This window comes from Canis lupus, chromosome 31 (genome assembly GCF_048164855.1).
Source record: "Canis lupus baileyi chromosome 31, mCanLup2.hap1, whole genome shotgun sequence".
NCBI lineage: Eukaryota > Metazoa > Chordata > Mammalia > Carnivora > Canidae > Canis > Canis lupus.
Genome location: NC_132868.1, coordinates 14,563,380 through 14,584,413, shown reverse-complemented (window position 1 = coordinate 14,584,413; position 21,034 = coordinate 14,563,380). Strand labels below are relative to the sequence as shown.

Genomic DNA, 21,034 nt, shown 5'->3' with positions numbered 1-21,034 from the left:
AAAAATAAATAAAAATTAAAACAAAAAAATTGCTAATTGAAGTGAGATTTAAGGTTTGTTTTAGATTTCATTTTTTAGAGATAATTAAATATTATTTTATAATGATATAAAATATTTTGGTATTAAATTTTGGAAATATATTCTATATTAATATAACATTTTTTGAATGCTATTGCCAGTCACGTTACTAATATTTTTCATGTGTTGCTTAATTTAATGCAAATCTAATTCTAATTACATGTTATACTATAATAGGCTAACATTATTATATTTTATAGATAATAGATAAAGAAATAGGCTTAGAGAGGGTAAATAATTTACCACAGGGCACATACCTAGAAAATTATTTCATGTTGTGAATTTCATAATTTTAATAGGAGCTTCATGGACGTGTCAGCAATTAAGGAATAAAAGTAATGAAGATTTACATAAACTTTGGTAAGTATATTGAGTACATTAATATGTAGGTGTTCGAGGGATGCCTGACCGGCTCAGTCCGTAGGGTACATGGAGGGACTCTTGATTTTGGAGTCATGAGTTCAAACCCCACATTGGGTATAGAGATTACTTAAAAATAAAATCTTAGGAAATATATATGTGTAGGTGTGTGAAGCAGTTAAAGTATAACAGTAAGGTATAAGCATTATATATATTTGATGTAAGAAATTAACATAATTTGTCTTGTAATACTGTGGATGATATGTAAAACCATTAAAGATTTGATAAATATGACAGAAAAGAGTTCAGGGTGATGAATGGTTTCTCACTGGCTGAGTTACAGAGGTAGTCAATTTCTTGTAGGAGATGGAAGTGTGTATCTTTCTCTATTGGAGCCTGTAATTGATTCTTTCCTGTTGAAGATTCTATTAGGGATCTGTAATTGACATTTTTTCCTATAATTGACATGAAGTGGTATGACTCCCCCTTCCAACATCTCTTCCATCATCTCCAGTCCACTTAAGTTAGGTTTCCTTTTATTAATTTTCACATTTCCACCTTTTGATCAGGATCTTTCCTCAGAAGTAGTGCTGATCAAGACTCAGTTTTTCTATATTTATTGGTTTTGTCCTTCAGTGCCAGGAAGGACCTTTCCTGGTTGTCCTGTCCTACCTTGGAGGGAAAGTGCCTAACAGTTGGGAACCACTTAAAGGTCACATTTGAGTAACAAGGAAGGTTAAGAGGGAGAATTCTCAGGTAGTTCCTGAATAAGTTTGTATCTTTTCAAGGTCCCAACTGTTGGAGATCATTTCCTTATTGAGTGCATCGTTTTTTTTTTTTTTAATTTTCAGTATAATTAACATTGTGTTATGTTAGTTTCAGGTGTATGATATAGTGATTGAACAATTCTATACATTACTTAGTGCTCATCACCATAAGTGTATTCTTAATTAATTTCCTTCACCTGTTTTACCCATCCCCCGCCTCCCTTTTGGTGACCATCACTTTGTTCTCTATAGTTAAGACTCTGTGGTTTTGTCTCTTTTTTACTTTGTTTTTATCTTAAATTCCACATACAAGTAAAATCATATGGTATTTGTCTTTCTCAGACTTATTTCACCCAGTATTATACCCTCTAAATCCATCCATGTTGGTGCAAATGGCAAGATTTCATTCTTTTTTATGGCTGAGTAATATTCTATTGTACACATATACCACATCTTCTTTATTCATTCATCTATCGATGGATACTTGGGTTGCTTCCATACTTTGGCTATTGTAAATAGTGTTGCAATAAACATATGGGTGCATGTATCTTTCCAAATTAGTGTTTTAGTATTCTTCAGATAAATGCCCAGTAGTGAAATTACTAGATCATATGGTAATTCTGTTTTTAATATTTTGAAGAACCTCCATCCTGTTCTCCACAGAGGCTGTACCAGATTGCATTCCCACCAACAGTACACGAGTAACTTTTTTCCATATCCTTGCCAGTACTTATTTCTTGTGATTTTTATTTTAGCCATTCTCATAGGTATGAAATAACATCTCATTGTGGTTTTGATTTGCATTTCCCTGATGATGAGAAATGTTCAGCATCTTTTCATGTGTCTTTTGGCCCTCTGTGTGTGTTCTCTGGGGAAATACCTGTTCATGTCTTCTGTCCATCTTTTAATTTGGTTACTTGTGGGGTTTTTGGTGTCGAATTCTAGAAGTTCTTTATATATTTTAGAAACTAATGCTTTATTGGTTTTTCATTTGCAAATATCTTCTCCCATTTACTATGTTGTCTTCTTGATTATTTCATTTGCTGTGCAGAAGCTTTGAATTTGAGTAGTCCCAATATTTATTTATTTATTTATTTATTTATTTATTTATTTATTTATTTATAGACCCCCAAACTCAGTGTGGAGCCCAATCATTGGGGCTTGAACTCACAACCCTGAGATCAAGACCTGAACCGAGATCAAGAGTCAGGCACTTAACCAATTGAGCCACTCAGGTGCCCCCCAATAGTTTATTTTTGCTTTTGTTTCCCTTGCCTTAGGAGACCTATCTAGAAAAATGTTGCTATGGCTAGTATCAGAGAAACTACTACCTGTGCTCTCCTCCAGGATTTTTATGGTTTCAGGTCTCACATTTAGGTCTTTAATCCACTTTAAGTTTATTTTTGTATTTAGTGTAATAAAGTGATCCAGTTTCATTCTTTTGCATGTGACTGTCTAGTTTTCCCAACACTGTTTGTTGAAGAGACTATCATTTTCCCATTGTATAATCTTGCTTCCTTTGTCAAAGGTTAATTGACTACATAATTGTGGGTTTATTATTTTTCGTTAAGATTTTATGTATTTGAGGGATCCCTGGGTGGCGCAGCGGTTTGGCGCCTGCCTTTGGCCCAGGGCTGATTCTGGAGACCCGGGATCGAATCCCACATCGGGCTCCCGGTGCATGGAGCCTGCTTCTCCCTCTGCCTGTGTCTCTGCCTCTCTGTCTCTCTCTGTGTGACTATCATGAATAAATAAATAAAATCTTTAAAAAAAAAAAAAAAAAAAAAAAAGATTTTATGTATTTGGGATGCCTCGGCGGCTCAGTGGTTGAGCATCTGCCTTCGGCTCAGGGCATGATCCCAAAGTCCCAGAATTGAGTCCGACATCAGGCTCCTGCAGAGAGCCTGCTTCTCCCTCTACCTATGTCTCTGTCTTTCTCTGTGTTTCTCATGAATAAATAAATTTTAAAAATCTTTAAAAAAATGTTTATGTATTTATTTGGGAGAGAGAACATGAATGGGGGGCGCCAAGTGGGAAGGAGAGGGCGACAGAAAGAATCTCCAGCAGACTACTCACTGAGCACAGAGCACGACCCTGAGATCAAGACCTGAGCCAGGGATCCCTGGGTGGCGCAGCGGCTGGGCGCCTGCCTTTGGCCCAGGGCGCGATCCTGGAGACCCGGGATCGAATCCCACGTCGGGCTCCATGCATGGAGCCTGCTTCTCCCTCTGCCTGTGTCTCTGCCTCTCTCTCTCTCTGTGACTATCATTAAAAAAAAAAAAAAAAAAAAAAAAAAAAAATTAGCTTAAAGAACTTCTAAAAAAAAAAAAAAAAAAAAAAAAGACCTGAGCCAAACCAAGAGTCAGAGGCCTCACCAACTGAGCCACCCATGTGCCCCTTGTGGGTTTATTTTTGAGCTCTCTATTCTGTTCCATTGATCTAGGTGCCTATTTCTGTGCCAGTACCATACTCTTGGTTACTACAGCTTTATAATATAACTTGAAATCTGGAATTGTGGTAACTCCGATTTGGTTCTTCTTTTTCAGGATTGCTTTGGGTATTCAGAGTCTCTTGGGGTTCCATGAAATTTTTAGGATTGCGTATTCTAATTCTGTGAACAATGCTCTTGGTATTTTGATAGGGATTGCATTAAATCTGTAGATGCTTTGGGTAGTATGGTCATCTGAATGATATTTGTTCTGCTAATCCATGAGCATGGGTTATCTTTTTGTATGTGTCATTTTTGACTAATTTCGTTGGTGTTTTATAGTTTTCAGAGTACAGATCTTTCACCTCCTTGGGTAAGTTTATTCCCAATAAATATATATTAAGTTTATTCTTATTATTTTTGGTGAATTGTAAATGAGCTTGTTTTCTTAATTTCTTTTTCTGTTGCTTCATTATTGGCCTATAGAAATGCAGCAGATTTCTGTAGATTGATTGACCTTAATGAATTCATTCATTCTAGTAGTTTTTTGGTAGTCTTTTTTTTTTAATTTTTTTTTAAAATTAATTTATTTATGATAGTCACAGAGAGAGAGAGAGGCAGAGACACAGGCAGAGGGAGAAGCAGGCTCTATGCACCAGGAGCCCGATGTGGGATTCGATCCTGGGTCTCCAGGATCGCGCCCTGGGCCAAAGGCAGGCGCCAAACCGCTGCGCCACCCAGGGATCCCAGTTTTTTGGTAGTCTTTAGAGGTTTCTTCTACATATGGTATGTCATCTAAAAATAGTTAAAATGTTATTTCTTCCTTACCAATTTGGATGCGTTTTATTTCTTTTTGTTGTCTGCTATGGCCAGGACCCCCCATACTGTATTGAATAAAAGTGGTGAGAGTGGACATCCTTGTCATGTTCCTGATCTTAAGGGGAAAAGTTCTCAGTTTTTTACTGTTGAGTATGATGTTAGCTGTGGGTTTTTCATAGATGGCTTTTATTATGTTGAGATACATTCCCTCTATATCTACTTTATTGAGGGTTTTTATCATGAATAGGTATACTTTGTCAAATGATTTTTCTGCTGCTATTAAAATGATCATATGGTTTTTATCTTTTCTCTTGATGTGATCTATCATGTTGATTGATTTGTGAATATTGAGCCACCCTCATGTCCCAGTAATAAATCCTAATTGATTATGTTGGATTATTTTTTTAATGTATTGTTGTATTCTTTTTGCCAGTATTTCATTGAGGATTTTTGCTTCTGTGGTCATCAGAGATATTGGCTAGGAGTTCTCTTTTTGTGGTGTTTTTATCTGGTTTTGGTATGAGGGCAATGGTGGTGTCATAGAATGAATTTAGAAGCTTTCCTTCCTCTCCTATTGTTTGGAATAGTTTGAGAAGAATAGCATTAATTCCCCTTTAAAAGGTAGAATTCCTGGGGCACCTGGGTGGCTCAGGTGGTTAAGCCTTTGACTCTTGATTCTGGCTCAGGTCATCTCAGGGTGGAGAGATTGAGCGCCACATCAGGCTCCTCACTCAGTGAGTCTACTTGAGATTTTCATTCTGTCTCTGCCCCTTCCACCTGTGTGCATGCATGTAGTGTCTCTCCTTCAAATAAATAAGTAAATCCTTAAAAAATAAGTAAATAAAAAATAAAGTAAAAGAATTCCCCTGTGAAGCCATCGGGTCCTGGACTTTTGTTTGTTGGAAGTTTTTGATTACTGCTTCAATTTCTTTGCTGGTCATCAGTCTGTTCAAATTTTCTATTTCTTCCTGATTCTATTTTGGGAGGTTATCTGTTCCTAGGAATTTATCCATTTCTTTTAGATTGTCCAGTTTGTTGACGTATAATTTTTCATAATATTCTATTACAATTCTGGTTATTTCTTTGCTGTCAGGTGTTATTTCTCTTATTTATGTTTTTGTTTGAGTTCTCTCTTTTTTTTAATGAGTCTGGCTAAACATTTGTTTTGCTGGTCTTTTCAAATAATCAGCTCCTATTTCACTTATCTACTCTATTATTTTAGTTTCTATTTCATTTATCACTGCTCTTATCTTTATTATTTCTTTCCTCCTACTGGTTTGGGGTTTTGCTTGTTCTTTTTTTTATCTCCTTTAGGTGTAAGATTAGGTTGTTTATTTGAGATTTTTCTTGCTTCTTGATACAGGCCTATAGTGCTATAAATTTCCCTCTTGGAACCTCTTTTGCTGCATCCCCAAAATTTTGGACAGCTGTGTTTTCATTGTCTTTCTTTTTTTTTTTTTTTAAGATTTTATTTATTTATTTATTGAGAGAGAGAGAGAGAGAGGATGGCTGGGACACAGACAGAGGGAGAAGCAGGCTCCATGCAGGGAACCTGACGTGGGACTCGGTCCCGGATCTCCAGGATCACACCCCAGGCTGCAGGCGGCACTAAACCGCTGCGCCACCGGGGCTGCCCTGTGTTTTCATTTTCATTTGTCTCCATGTATTTTTTTGATTTCCTCTTTGATTTCTTGGTTGACCCATTCATTGGTTAGTACGATGTTATTTTAACCTCCCTGTATTTGTGTGTTTCCTAGATTTTTCTTGTAGTTGACTTTAGTATGACTTCAGTTTTTTAAAATTTGTTAAGACTTCTTTTGTGGCCTAACATGTGATCTACTCTAGAGAATGTTTCATGTGCACTTGAAAAGAATGTGTATTCTGAATATATGTTAGATCCATTTGGTCCAATGTGTCATTCAAAGCTACACTTGCCTTGTTGATTTTATGTTTAGAAGATCTCTCCATTTAAGTAGGGTATTAAAGTCCTCTGCTATTATTGTATTACTATCAATTACTTCCTTTATGTTATTAGCTGCTTTATGTGGTTAAGTGCCCCCATGTTGGGTACATAAATATTCACAATTGTTATGTCTTCTTTATGATTATGTTATGTTCTCTTTATGATTATATAGTGTCCATCCTTGTCTCTTGTTACAGTCTTAATGTTTTATTTATTTATTTTTTTAAGATTTTGTTTATTTATTCATAGAGATGCAGAGGGGGGGGGGGCAGAGGCAGAGACACAGGCAGAGGGAGAAGCAGGCTCCATGCAGAGAGCCTGATGTGGGACTCGATCCAGGGTCTCCAGATCATGCCGTGGGCTGCAGGCGGCGCTAAACCGCTGCGCCACCGGGGCTGCCCTAGTTTTAATGTTTTAAAGTCTGTTTTGTCTAATATAAGTATTGCTACCTTAGTTTTCCTTTTACTTCCATTTGCATGATAAATGCCTTTCCATCCCTCCATTTTCAATCTGCATGTGCCTTTAGGTCTGAAATGAATCTCATGTAGGCAGCATATATATGGGTCTTGCTTTTTATCCATTCCATCACCCTTTGTCTTTTGATTGACGTGTTTAGTTCATCTACATTCAAAGTAATTGATAGGTATGTAGTTATTTTGTTACTGTTTTATGATTGTTTTTGTTCTCCTTCTTTGTTCTCTTCTTCTCTTGCTCTCTTACAGTATGCTGGCTTTTTTTAGGGATGTATTTGGAATCGTTTCTTATTTTTTTAAGATTTTATTTATTTGACACAGAGAGAGAAATAGAAAGGGGAAGAGTGTGAGCACAGGCAGAGGGAGAGGAAGAAGCAGGATCCTTGCTGAGCAGAAAGCCCGACATGGGGCCAGATCCCAGGATCCTGGGATCATGACTTAAAACAAAGATAGACCCTTAATCAACGAAGCCACCCAGGCCTCCTCTTTCTTGTTTTTTAAATATATTGATTACTGATTTTTGATTTGTGATTATCACTAGATTTATATGTAACATCTTGTGCATAAAGCAATCTGTATTAGGTTGGTGGTCACTTAAGTTTGGAACACATTCTAAAAGCACTAAATTTTTACTCATTTACCCCTCATGTTTTATGTATATAATATCATACTTCACAGTCTTCTATTTTGTGAATTCCTTGACTGATTTTTTATAGATATCTTTATTTTACTGCTTTTGGGCTTCCTACTTTCCTTATTCCTGCTTATCGTCTTTTCATTCAGAGTCCACTTTAACATATTTTATAAGGCTGTTTTAGTGATGAATTCCTTTAACTTTTGTTTGTCTGAGAAACTGTCTCTTCTTTTCTGAATAATAGCTTTGCTGAACAAAGAATAGAATATTGTTGGTTACAGATTTTTTTTTTTTAAGATTTTATTTATTTATTCATGAAAGACACAGGCAGAGGGAGAAGCAGGCTCCATGCAGGGAGCCTGATGTGGGACTCAATCCTGGAACTCCAGGATCACGCCCTGAGCTGAAGGCAGACTCAACTGCTGAGCCACTCAGGTGTCCCAGGTTTTTTTCTTTTAGCACTTAAAATATATCATGCCATTTTCTCTGGCCTCCAAAGTTTCTGCTGAAATCAGCTGATAGCCTTATGGGTTTCCCTTGATCAGTACTTTTTGCCATTTTCATTACTGTGTGTCTTGGTGTGGACCTCCTTGGATTGATTTTGTTGGAGGCTCTCTCTGCCTTCTGGATAAATTTCTGTCTCCTTCCACATATTCAGGAAGTTTTCAGGTATTATTTCTTCAGATAACTTTTCTGCTCCCTTTTCTCTCTTTTCTCCTTCTGGGATCCCAATAATGGGAATATTATTATGCTTGATGGTATTGCTGAGTTCCCTAACTATTTTCATTTTTCTTTCCCTTTCAGCATGATTGCTTTTCATTACTCTGTCCTCCAGATCACTCATCTGTTTTTCTGCTTCCTGTAGTCTACTATTTATTCTCTCCAGTGTGTTTTTAATTTCAGTTATTGAGTTGCTCATCTCTGATTGGTTCTTTTTTGTACTTTCTCTCTGTTTGTTGAGGGTCTTACTGAGGCCCTCCATTTTTTCTTAAATCCAGTGTGTATCTTCATGACCATTACTTTAAATTCTCTGTCAGGAAAATTACTTATGTCTGTTTCATTTAGATCTCTTGCTGTGATTTTGTCCTTTGATTTGGGACTTACTCCTCAGTCTCCTCATTTTTGTCTAACTCTCTGCTTCTGTTTCAGTGTGTTGGGAAAGTAGCTACATCTCCTACTCTTGAAAGTAGTGGCCTTATGAAGAAGAGGTCCTATGGTGCCCTACAGTGCAATGTTCCCTGTTCACCAGAACCTGGCAATTTAGGGATTTTCCTATGTGTGTTGCATGCACCCTACTCTTGTGGCCGACATGTGTTTGGATTGTCAGTCTAATCATCTACAATGATTCACTTTGTGTGTTGTGGCAGGGTTTGGTCCCTGTGCTGTTAGTGGGCTGTCTGGGGCCACCTTGACTTGAGTTGGGTCAGACCAGACATTCACCAGAGCTGCAGCTGCACTGAACAACAAGGTATTCTCCCTGTTGTCCCCTAAGAAGCATTGTTGGGCAAGATCTACAGTCATGCCAGATGTCTGCTCTCAGTTCATTGCTGGGACCACAGTGGAACTAGTGTGTGTGGTTATTTTCTTCCTCTCTCCTCCAGATAGTAGTCAATTTGGGTTGGTGCTGACCCCTGTCAGGGCTGCTTGCACACTGCCAGGCTTGTGGCACCATTTTGGATGGACTCCTAGTGAGAGAGCTGGAGGGAGCAAGTCCACAGAAGAACACAGGGGCAGGTACATGGGGTTAGTAGAGTTTGCACAGGTCTGCTGTGGGAGGAGGCCAGGTTGGAGGAAGTAGATCTGCAGAAATAGATGGGGGCCAGGCACACTATTAGCAAGCTAGATGGAGAGTGTTTGCACCACACTAGTTCTTGTAGGTGTCCATGTATCTAGGCTGGGGAGTAGGGGAGGGAAATAGTGCCTGCAGATTCCTTTGTTCATAGACAAGTCTCCCTAAGATCCTTGCCCCTCCAGCATAGGCCCTGAAATTAGACCCTAGGAGTCTTTCAAACAGGTCCTTTCACCCTCAAGTCTCTTGGACCCAAGCCTGTGGATTTTTAAAGTTGTAAGTGTTAAACCCCAGTGATTGTAAGACCTTTAGAAATTAAGCCCCTCTGCTTCTCAAAGGCAAATGTTACAGGGATTCATCTTCCCAGGATGGGTCCTCCATGCCTGGGGTGCCTGGCTTAGGGTCTGCTCTTCTCCCCTCTCTGTGTCCAACCTGTCCCTTTTACAGATAGTCCCATGGCTTTGTTTGGCTCTTCACTGCGTCTCCACCTTTTCTACCCTCTTCAATGTGGCCTCTTCTCTACGTTTACCTGTGGAAAATCTGTTCTGCCAGTCTTCAGGTTGTTTTCTGGGTTATTAACACTGAGGTGGATGTTACCTAGGTATATCCGTGGATGAGCCTAGAATCCTTTACTCTGCTCTCTTCCACATGTCTGGGTACATTTTTTACAAAAGTTTAACAGGCAACAAATACAAAAATTTAAAGTAACTATACAAAATATAAGAAATAACAATCCAAAATTGTTTTCATGATTTTAATCTAAGACCCTAGGTCTGAAAGTCCTCAACCAAAAATATTTATTGGTAGTTATTCCAATTTAGAGGAGAAAAGTTCTCCTACAGAGGCAAACCCAGAGTTATGTATGCCTCCTGCAAGTCTTCACTTAAAGTGGTCATGAAAGCAAAATAGTGGATACTGCAAGAACACCCTGGAAGAATCAATCAAGTGTATTTTGGAAGATATAGTGCAGGTGTAAACACGAAGTGATAGTTAACTTTTGCAAAAAATAGCAAAACTTCAAAGTTGCATTAAAACAGTATTATCTTAAAAGAACTGTTTGAAAACAGATACTATCCAGTGATACAACCTGTAAGGTTACATATTTAAAGATCATGAATTTGGAAAAGAATCCAGAATCAGATAATAGTTTAGATGAAAGACTTGTTAATTCTGAACCTTCTAACTCTTCAGAAAAAGCAAGTGAAAAAGTAGTTTGTCACAAGATCATGATGAGGCTGTTTCTGAAGGCCATAATGAAAAAAAAAAAAAAAAGAGGTTCCCCCTTTTGCAAGCATTTGGGAAATATGCACAAGAGTATTTTCTTTCCACAAAAGAGATAGTAGAACCAAATAGGAAAAGGTATGCAGGCCTGGTCTAGACATGTAGAGAAAGCTGTCTTATCACAAGTCTGCTTCAATTCCAGGAAATTTATATTCTCAAGTCACTAGATGGTGTGCAGGTCCAGTCATTGTTTAGTGCTTTCTCTAGATGTGTCATGTGAATATAGGATTCTGCTCCTTGGATTTGATGGCATGAGGTTGAAGAGAGTCTTTCTGAAGGTGTCTTTTTCAAAAGCCAAAATCTTCAGGTTGCAAAGTGTGATGCTTAAGGTAGTCATCTCCAGGGAGTGCACTGTGAGAAGATTGCTCTACCAAAGCATGGTTATTTTTTTTCAATATTTTATTTATTCATGAGAGAGAAAGGGAGAGAGAGCAAGAGAGAGAGAGGCAGAGACACAGGCAGAGGGAGAAGCAGGCTCCATGCAGGGAGCCCGATGTGGGATTCGATCCCGGGACACCAGGATCACGCCCTGGGCCGAAGGCAGATGCTAAACCGCTGAGCCACCCAGGGATCCCCAAAGTGTGGTTACTTTTAATGGAAGTAATTAGGTCTTTATAATATTGATGTAGATCTTCTATCAATTATGGGTCGAAGGAGGCAGAAGCCAAGTACATTGAATGTCCTGTGACTATCTCAGAGGGTAAAAGTTTATGAAGTGTCAAAAAAGGCAGATCTGAGATTTAGAAGGACTAATAGCAATGCTTTTGGTAAAGGTATTTGGAGGGTGTCTACAGATTTTGCCAGTTGAGTCTTAACAATGCTGTTAGTGCATCAGCCACCCTAAGAATTGAGGATGATATACACAGTGAAAGTGTTGTAAAACCAGCCATACAGCACAGAATTCTTGAAGCACCTAACCAGTAAAGTGCATCCCCTAATCACTGTTGATTATCCCTATCACAGGTAGGGATAATCTTTTTCTAACGGTGTTAGTCACAAAAGAAGCATTGGCCTATCTACAAGAGAAAGCTTTGGTCCAGTAAGAAAACATAGAAACCAAGACTAAAACATGTATATCCATGAAACAGGGAAAATGTATGAAATTGATTTGTGTGAACTGGTTTCCTTGTATTCTATTTTGGGCAGGTGGAACAAATGAGGTAGGCACTTTTTGTGTCCCCACTCTCCCCCCACCCTCACTGTAGGTTCATGTATACTGTCGTTGCGTCATTAGACCACTGGTTTAATGCATGTACAGTGGTAAGAAGTGGGAATTTAAGAATTTCTGGTAGGGCAGGATTATTACTTGGTTCAAACCAGAGTTTTCTCTTCTTATGGAACACTTACTAAGTTTCTAGTATTGTTATTCCCTTTCTGGAGCAATTGTTGGATATTTCTGATAACTTTTTTCCAAATTATCGTTTGGGAAACATCCCTTTGGACCATGACAGAAGTTTGGCTGTTGATTTCCTTTTGGGTGGAAATATCAGTGAGGTGGTTTCCTTTGGCCTCCAGGGACTTAAGTCTGGAATCCCCTGGAACCTTAATAATAGCCAGAGCAGCCAGTAAAAGTGTGGCATCTAATAAATTTTGGACATAGGAGTTATTTTTAATTTTATCCCCATTGGAGGTAAGGAAACCTTATTTCCATAATATTCCAGGGTCATGAGCTACTAGAAAGGCAAACAGGCTATTGGTATGTTTGCGGTTTTACCCTTGGCCAAAATAAAAGGATGGTTAAAGGGGATTATTATTTCTTCAGTGGCCTTAACTTAAGGGTGGTGGCAGGAATAGCTCTGAGACGAGGGGGATCCCCTGCCATAGGGTCTAGTTGTTAGCTATAATACCCCGTGGGTTGATGATGATCCCCATGTTTTTAGGTGAGTACTCCCAAGGACATTCCCTTCTCTCTTACAAAGAGGAAAAAGGAGAGTTGATAATTATGATATCTGAGGCCAGGCTTTTTTTTTTAAAGCTCCAAATGCTGTGTCTTCCTGACCATTCCAAATAATAAGGTCAAGTTTGGGGGATCCCTGGGTGGCGCAGCGGTTTAGCGCCTGCCTTTGGCCCAGGGCGCGATCCTGGAGACCCGGGATCGAATCCCACGTCAGGCTCCCGGTGCATGGAGCCTGCTTCTCCCTCTGCCTGTGTCTCTGCCTCTCTCTCTCTCTCTCTGACTATCATAAAAAATAAAAAAAAATAAAAATAAGGTCAAGTTTGTCATTTTTTAGTAAAGCATATAGAGTTTGAATCATAAGAGAGAATTTTGGGTTTCCATTTCCAACAGTAGCCAGCAAGTCCAAGAAAACCTTGTAATTGGTGCTTGTTTTAGGTTTAGGGAAATTCAAGATGTCTTGAAGTCTACCTGGATCCAAATGTCCTTGTTCCAAGATCAGGTGCCCTAAGTATCAAACCTAAGTTTGAACACACTGCAGTTTTTCTTTGGAGACTTTATGTCCCTTTAAGACCAGAAGTTGTAACAGATGTTGTCTTCCTATGCAGAGTTTTGAGAAAGGGAGTGAGAAGCAAATCATCTACATATTATAAGAAAGCAGAGCCAACAGAAAACTATTATCATCTAAATCAGTTTTTAAGGTTTGTGAAAGTAAGAAGGCCTCTGTAGCATTATAGAGCCCTGGGGCATTACTGTCCAGATGTATTTTCCATTCTTCCCAAGTGAAAGCAGAGAGATAGTGGCTATCCTTATCAGTTCGAGTACTAAAATATGTACTCCACAGATCAATTACAGTGAGAAATCTGCTTTCTTTTTTTTTTTTTTTTTAAGATTTTATTTATTTATTCATAGAGACACAGCTAGAGAGAGAGAGGCAGAGACACAGGCAGAGAAGCACGCTCCATGCAGGGAGCCCGACATGGGACTCGATCCTGGGTCTCCAGGATCACGCCCTGAGCTGCAGGCGGTGCTAAACCGCTGCGCCACCGGGGCTGCCCACCAATTAGGTAAATTAAAATCAAATTTTAATTTGATCCAACAAGGATGTGGACTAATTATTAATCTGAGAGACCAGATTGTTGTGTTGGAATGACTATGCTAAATTCTTCAGCAAATCTCTGGGTTTGCTTTTTAATTGTTTGCCTGTTAGTCTAGAAATTATATTTTGCAGAGAGGCAATTTTAGATTCCTGATAACGTTTGGAAGTTTGAAAATACTAAGCCAATCCCATTTTATCTTGGCAATGTTAGAGCCGTAGCTGTCCAGTGCAGTTTGGAAAAAAGTAAGTTTGGGGAGATCTCCCATATGGCCACGGAAACCCCAATTCATAGTTGTCAGTCAAATGTATGGGGGTCCTGGAACTTGCTATTGGCATGTGAAGTAGAGGGACAGTCTTCTGAGACTGAACCTTTAAATCTGTGGAATCTGGCTCTACAGATAGTGTCAGAGAAGTGGTGTTGAAAAAGTCAACATGTAAAAAAAAAAAAGAAAAAGTCAACATGTATTTGGCGTCAGGATGGAAAAAACCTTTCATTTGGTATCAGAAGTGTTATGTGTAGAGCAGTACAGATTCATTATAGAAAAGTTATTGTGGGATCCCTGGGTGGCTCAGTGGTTGAGCGACTGCCTTCAGCCCAGGGCATGATCCCGGAGTCCCAGGATCAAGTCCCACATCGGGCTCCGTGCATGGAGCCTGCTTCTTTCTCTGCCTGTGTCTCCACCTCTCTCTCACTCTATCATGAATAAATAAATAAAACCTTTAAAAAAATATTAGTTGTATGAAAGCACTGTCACTATAGGGTATTGGGAAAGGGATGGTCAGAGCTGTTTAGCATTCATCTTGGCTAAAACCAGATCATTTCTCTTCTGCCAACCCCTTCCCCCAAATCATCTTTTTCTATAGCTTAAAATACCCTAGTGCCGGGGCCCCTGGGTGGCTCAGTGGTTGAGCATCTGCCTTCAGCTCAGGTCATGATCCCTGGGGTCCGGGGATCGAGTCCCACATCAGGCTCCCTGCACAGCCCGCTTGTCCCTCTGCCTATGTCTCTGCCTCTCTGTCTCTCATGAATAAATAAATAAAATCTTTTAAAAAAAATACCCCAATGCCTTTGTGTCATTTTCAGTGCCCTCCACATTTATTTCCTTTCCTTTCTGCCAGCTCTAAATCTCAAACAGATGTATTCACAAACTTATCCCTGCTTCAGCTCTGCCACTTTGGTGCCTTTGGTTATGTTTGCTTTGGTTTCCTTTCCAGCCTAACAAATTCCATCTCTCTGAAGAGATGATCTCTTGATCATCTGAGCTGGAAGAGATGTGTCGCCGCCTTCCCACTTAATTCTGCTGCTTGTCTGTACCACTCAGTATACCACATCACATTACAATTTCTGAGGCAGCATAGTAGAGTAAAAATAAAAAGAATTATACACATAAGGAGTCTAGAATTTGAATCTTGAATTTGCTATGTGCCTCCAGAATACCTTGCATCTGTCAGCTTTACTTTTTTCTTTTAGAGTGGAAATAGTACCCACCTCAAAGGGTTGTTGTGAGAACTAAATGAGGTAATATATATAAAATGCTTAGCACATTGCCTAGCATATCATAGGCACTGAATAAATGTTATCTTTCATCTTCTCTCCCCACTTTTTCTTTTTTTAAGATTTTATTTATTTATTCATGAGAGGCAGAGAGGGAGAGAAGCAGAGACACAGGCAGAGGGAGAAGCTGGCTCCATGCAGGGAGCCTCATGTGGGATCCTATCTTGGGTCTGCAGGATCAGGCCCTGGACTGAAGGTGGCGCTAAACCGCTGAGCCACCCGGGCTGCCCTCCCCACTTTTTTTTTTTAAGATTTTATTTATTCATTCATTTGACAGAGAGCGAGCACATAAGCAGGGGGAGCAGCAGAGGGAAAGGGAGAAGCAGACTCCCCACTGAGCAGGGAGCCGGATGTGGGGCTTGATCCCAGGACCCCGGGATCACGACCCAAGCTGAAGGCAGGCACTCAACTAACTGAGCCACCCCTTCTCTTTCCACTTGGAATGTAGGGACTGGTTTTTATTTTTTTATAACTCTTGGCACTTAGTACAGTATGTAGCATGTGGAAAACTTATTAAACAAATGAGTAAGAATCAATACAGCTGTGTTTAAAGGATAATTCTTTGTAATGATACTTTGTAAATCGAGATTTCTAAAGGACTTTTGAGTACAGATCATCAGTTTTGATGTCAAAAATTACAACCTTAGGGGCACCCAGGTGGCCCAGTTGGTTAAGTATCAAAGTCTGCAGTCAGCAGGGAGACTGCTTGAAGATTCTCTCCCTTTGCCCCTCCCCCTGCTCCCTGTCTCTTACTCAGCGTCTCTATAAAATAAATAAATCTTTTAAAAAAATTATAACCTTAATGTAGCCATAGAATAGCATCACAAGCTTTGTGTTCTTTGCTATAGGTATGTCCTACTGAAAGAAAGAAACATGCTCCTAACTCTAGAGCAGGAGGCCAAGCGGCAGAGATTGCCAATGCCAAGTCCGGAGCGGTTAGAAAAGGTAACATTTATGGGAGGCTGGAGACTGTTGTGTGGGATAAAAGCCAAAATATGACAAAAAAAAAAAAAAAAAAAAAAGCCAAAATATGTAAATGTATGGTTCCTACATTTCTTGGCAAGTAAATTTCTTTTTTAAAATTTGTTTGATTTTTAGTAAATGTACAGAGTTGTGCAACCATCACTATTTTAGAACATCTCTATCACCCAAAAATAAAGTGTCATGCCCATCTGTAGTCACTCCCCATTCCCACCTGCAGACCTCAACAGATATGTGGACACATGCTTTTATTTCTCTTGAATAAATACGTAGGAGTAAAATTGCTGAGTTGTAAGGTAAATTTATGTTTAATGTTTTAGGAAACAGCCCAACTCTTTAAAGTAGCTATCCATTTTATATTTCTAGTTCCGATTTAACTACTTCCTTACCAATGGGTCAAAGTTGTTTGGTTTCTTTTTTTAAGATTTTATTTGTTTATTCAGGAGAGACACAGAGAGAGAGGGGCAGAGACATAGACAGAGGGAGAAGCAGACTCCCTGCGGGGAGCCCAATGTGGGACTCGATCCCGGAACTCCGGGATCACACCCTGAGCCAAAGGCAGATGGTTAACCACTGTGCCACCCAGGCGTCCCTAGGTCAAAGTTTTTAATACATTCTTTTTTTAATTGTAAAAAACATATAACACCAAACTTACCTTTTTAGTCTTTTTTAAATGTGTATTCCAGTAGTGTTAAGAATATTCACGTTACTGTGAGAAGGTCAACTGTTGTTCAAATTGGGTTTTCTTCATCTTTAAAAAAGATCCCAAGGCACCTGAGTTGAGCATCCGGCTCTTGATCTCAGCTCAGGTCTTGATCTCAGGGTTGTAAGTTCAAGCTCACATTGGGCTTCATGTGAGGCATGGAGCCTACTTTAAAAAAAAAAAAAAGAGGGCAGCCCTGGTGGCGCAGCGGTTTAGCGCCACCTGCAGCCTGGGGTGTGGTCTGGAGACCCTGGATCGAGTCCCACGTCGGGCTCTATGCATGGAACCTACTTCTCCCTCTGCCTGTGTCTCTGCCTCTCTCTCTCTCTCTCTCTGCATCTCTATGAATAAATAAATAAAATCTTTAAAAAAAAAAAAAAGAAAGAAAAATCCCTTAGGTTCATTATTTCCACTCCTAGAGGTAATTAGTTCTGCGTGTTTCCTATTTGTCCATCAGGGTTTTTCTCTGCATGTAGAAGTGTGCTTCATTATTTTTATTTACAATAAATAATTCATCTAATTTGGTTATGCCGTATAAACTCTTCTGACATTTGCATTTTCCACTTACCTAGTATATCTTGGGTATCTTTCCCTGTCTGTATATGTAGATCTGCCTCTTCTTTTTCATGTGTCACACCGTCCACGTTTAAGCTAGTTCTTCCATATAGACTTTTTTTTGTTTGTTTTATTTCATTAGATTTCTCAGGGATTTTTGCCTGGATTGCTTGTGAAGGCAGCTCTTTGTTGATGTGTCTGTACCATAGTAAGTAGTCCATGAGAGTGGAGCTCAGCTTTCTGCCTGGCCTCAGCTGTGCTCCGCTTTGCTTTCTCTGCACTATTCAACAGCTGTGACTGCCACGCTGCCTCTAAGAGAGGACCTGATATCCCTGCCCAGAGTCTAAGAAGCTAGTGCATAAAATTTCAGTTATTTACCCTAACTAGGAAGAAGTTATTCTGACTTAGTGAAAATTGAAATCCATAGCATATTTGTTTCTTTAAACTTTATTTTAACATGAGACTGACAGAAAGTTAAAAAGAGTGGTATAGAGGTACCTTTCACCCAGTTTCCCCCAGTGAATGTTTTACCGCATTTGCTTTATCCTTCTCTGCTTCCTTCTCTAAATAACACATTTTTTCTTCAGAAGTTTAAAAGTTAGAGACATGATGTCCCTTGATCCATAAATAGTTATATATATGTTGCCCAAAAAACAAGGATATTTCCTTATATAACTGTTGTACAATTTTCAAAATCAGGAAATTAACACTGATACAGTACTATTATCTAATCCACAGATCTCTCTCATCAGTTATCCTAACATCCTTTATAGCAGAAGAAAATCCAGGATTATTCGTTTTCAGTTTTTGCCTCCTTTAATCTGGATACTCAGTCTTTCTTTGTGTGTCAGGACATTCACATTTTTAAAGAGTCTAGGCCAATTTGGATTTGTATAATATTTATACATTATGATTGGATCATATAATCAGAAATATCATAGAAGTGATACTGTATTCTTCACAGTGCATATTGGGCACAGGATGGGGATTTTTGTGTATTACTGATGTTCACATTAATAATTTTGTTAGTGTGGTTCTGCCAGGTTTCTCCACTGTGTATATAGTTACTAATTTTTCTTTGTATTGAAATCATGTAAGTATACTGTAATTCTTCAAACTTGGACTCACCAGTTTTTGCATCTGTTGATCAGTTTTTACTATGATGTTTGCTAAATGGTGATTTTCTCATTCCATGATTCATTCTATTTTGATTGGTTAGCTTTTTTCTGTAAGAAATGGTTTTCCCTCCTCTTTCTTCCTTTCCTATCACTGCAGACTCCTCAATTCCAATTTTATTCAGTGAGTTATAATTCTTTAATATCATCATCCCAGATTTAATGGCCAATGTGAGTCCCTTCAAGCTGGCCCCTGTGCTCTTATCATTCTTTCATGAGGCATAGCAAGTATTCTGGATTTGTTTTGTACTTTTCCTGCCCCAGACCTGGAATCAGTCATTTTACAGAAGAATACCCTGATTCCTTTTAGTGGAGAACGATGTATTTAGAAACTAAGATCTGGGTGGTAAGTTTCCTCATTGCTACACAATATTTATAAAGTATTGAGATTTTATTTTCAGATATATTTGCTAATTCTGTTAAGGAAAGTTACGTTTTAGAGAGTCTTAGTAAAAGTGCATTGGCTATTTATTTGGTGGAAAAGCTTTTGCTTTTGCTTGTTCTAAAATTCTTAAACTTCAGAATATCTCCCCTCCCTGGTTTAAAAAATATATATTTTGATGTGAACTTCATCTCCATAGGTCCTATATGTGGACCTATCTCTGAATAAGTACAATCCAAAAATAATGAACATTTCTCCAGATAAACTAGAAGCAATTTTTTTTAAGCCTCAAATGTATGGAGTCTTCTCAGTGTTTTGTGACATACTACGAAGGAAAATTTATCAAGAAAAATATTTTAAAATAATTATTCTTAATTTAAGATATAAACTGAAGATTTGGAAGTGTGTAAGGATACTCTTGGCTCTGGAATAGTTAAACTAGAAAGGAAAGAAAGCTTTTTTAGGTTGATTTGTTTTGAATAAAGTGTATCTCATTGATACTTCTGATTTTCCTTCTCCTCTGGTGGCATGAACATGAGTAATCAGATGTTAGCTTTGTGGACTGAATAGCCGTTTACTTTCTTTGTAAGCTAACATTAGATTTCAGTTAGGAGCCCGAGAAGTAACCTTGTAAGGAGAACTCTAATGTAGTCCGTTAACAGCCAGGCTTACTAAGTTCCTAAAGGCTACACCTTTGTGTTAGACCCTGACCAATCTTGTTTCTTTACTCTTTGAAGTGTGTCTTCAAAATAGGATTCACCATTCTTACCCATCTTTTATTTTTCAGAGATTTTGTAGAAATTCATGTAGTAAAGAGGAATTACACGTGGCTTCAGCTGCTCAGTGTGACTTTAATTGAAGAAGCAAGAACAGAAGCACTGAGTGTGAGCTGAATGCAGTGTATGAGGTGGTCTAAATTTGTGGCCTTCACATCTCTTGGGTCCCACAGCCATCTGAAAGACTATCTTTTTTTTTTTTTTTTTTCTAATGTGCACTTAAAAAGGGGAGGGTACAGGGGGAGAGAGAGAGAATTTTAAGCAGGTACCACACTCCTCATGGGGCCTAATGTGGGGCTCAATCTCATGACCCTGAGTTCATGACCTGAGCCAAAATTAAGTCAGAACTTAATCAACTGAGCCACTCAGGTGCCCCTAGAAGATTATAATCTAATCTTCCCCACTTTCTGTTTTTGAGGGCTCTTGCAAGAAACAGATGTGTATATGCGATATTTCTACTTGTTATGATGCTCATGGATACTATAACCAGCTAAAAATGCCTCTCAGTATTTAGAACTATGAAAAAATTTAGCTTATCTGTCATTATAGTACCCAAATATGAATATTCATTTATAAAAAATATATATATTATCTTGCCAATATATTATTATATGCATTGTAAGACTCAATAGAAGTGGTGAAGAGATAAAAATAGATGAGGTTCTAATAGGATCTTCTTGCATCTTGATGGATCTTTGGAGATTAGGATCAGGGTAGACTGATATTCTGTTTGTATTAGTAGCAGCTGACAGGTCAAAACATCTGTGTCTGTGTGTTAGGGGACACTGATTAGTTGAGGCCAGAACATGAATTTTAGTATTAAAAAGTAGCAAACTGTTATCAATTAATAGCTCATTGAATTTTGAAATAACAGGAGTCAAATTGGGTGTTCATACGGAATCTCTGCAAGTGTATCCCACGCCAAACAAAACTAATACATATATGTGGAAATTTGAGCTAAGTAGATTTTCATTTAAATGAACTAAAGTTTTGGGGTGCCTGGGTGGCTCACTTGGTTCAGCAGCTGGCTCTTGGTGTCAGCCCAGGTCATGATGTCATGGGTTGTGAGATAACGCCCTGAGTCAGGCTTACACTCAGCAAGAGTCTGCTTGAAGATTCTTTCCCTCTGCTCCTCCTCCAACTCTCATGCATGTGCAGGTTCTCGCTTTTTCTCAAATAAATAAATCTTTTTTTTTTTAAGATTTATTTATTTATGATAGACATAAAGAGAGAGAGGCAGAGACACAGGAGGAGGGAGAAGCAGCCTCCATGCCGGGAGCCTGACGTGGGACTCGATCCTGGGACTCCAGGATCGCGCCCTG

At 38.8% G+C, this 21,034-nt stretch overlaps 1 protein-coding gene across 6 annotated transcripts in view; it reads left to right on the top strand.

Moving 5' to 3' along the window:
• Positions 1-21,034, top strand: part of MRPL47 (mitochondrial ribosomal protein L47) — a 30,975-nt gene that overhangs the window by 3,917 nt on the left and 6,024 nt on the right. For 3 of the 6 annotated variants that reach the window (XM_072807482.1, XM_072807483.1, XM_072807485.1), the window contains 2 exons: positions 378-438; positions 15,989-16,085. In XM_072807482.1, coding sequence (XP_072663583.1) covers positions 378-438; positions 15,989-16,085 — 158 coding nt within the window. The remainder of the gene's footprint in view (positions 1-377; positions 439-15,988; positions 16,086-21,034) is intronic. The other 3 variants (XM_072807484.1, XM_072807486.1, XM_072807487.1) reach the window with 1 other exon arrangement.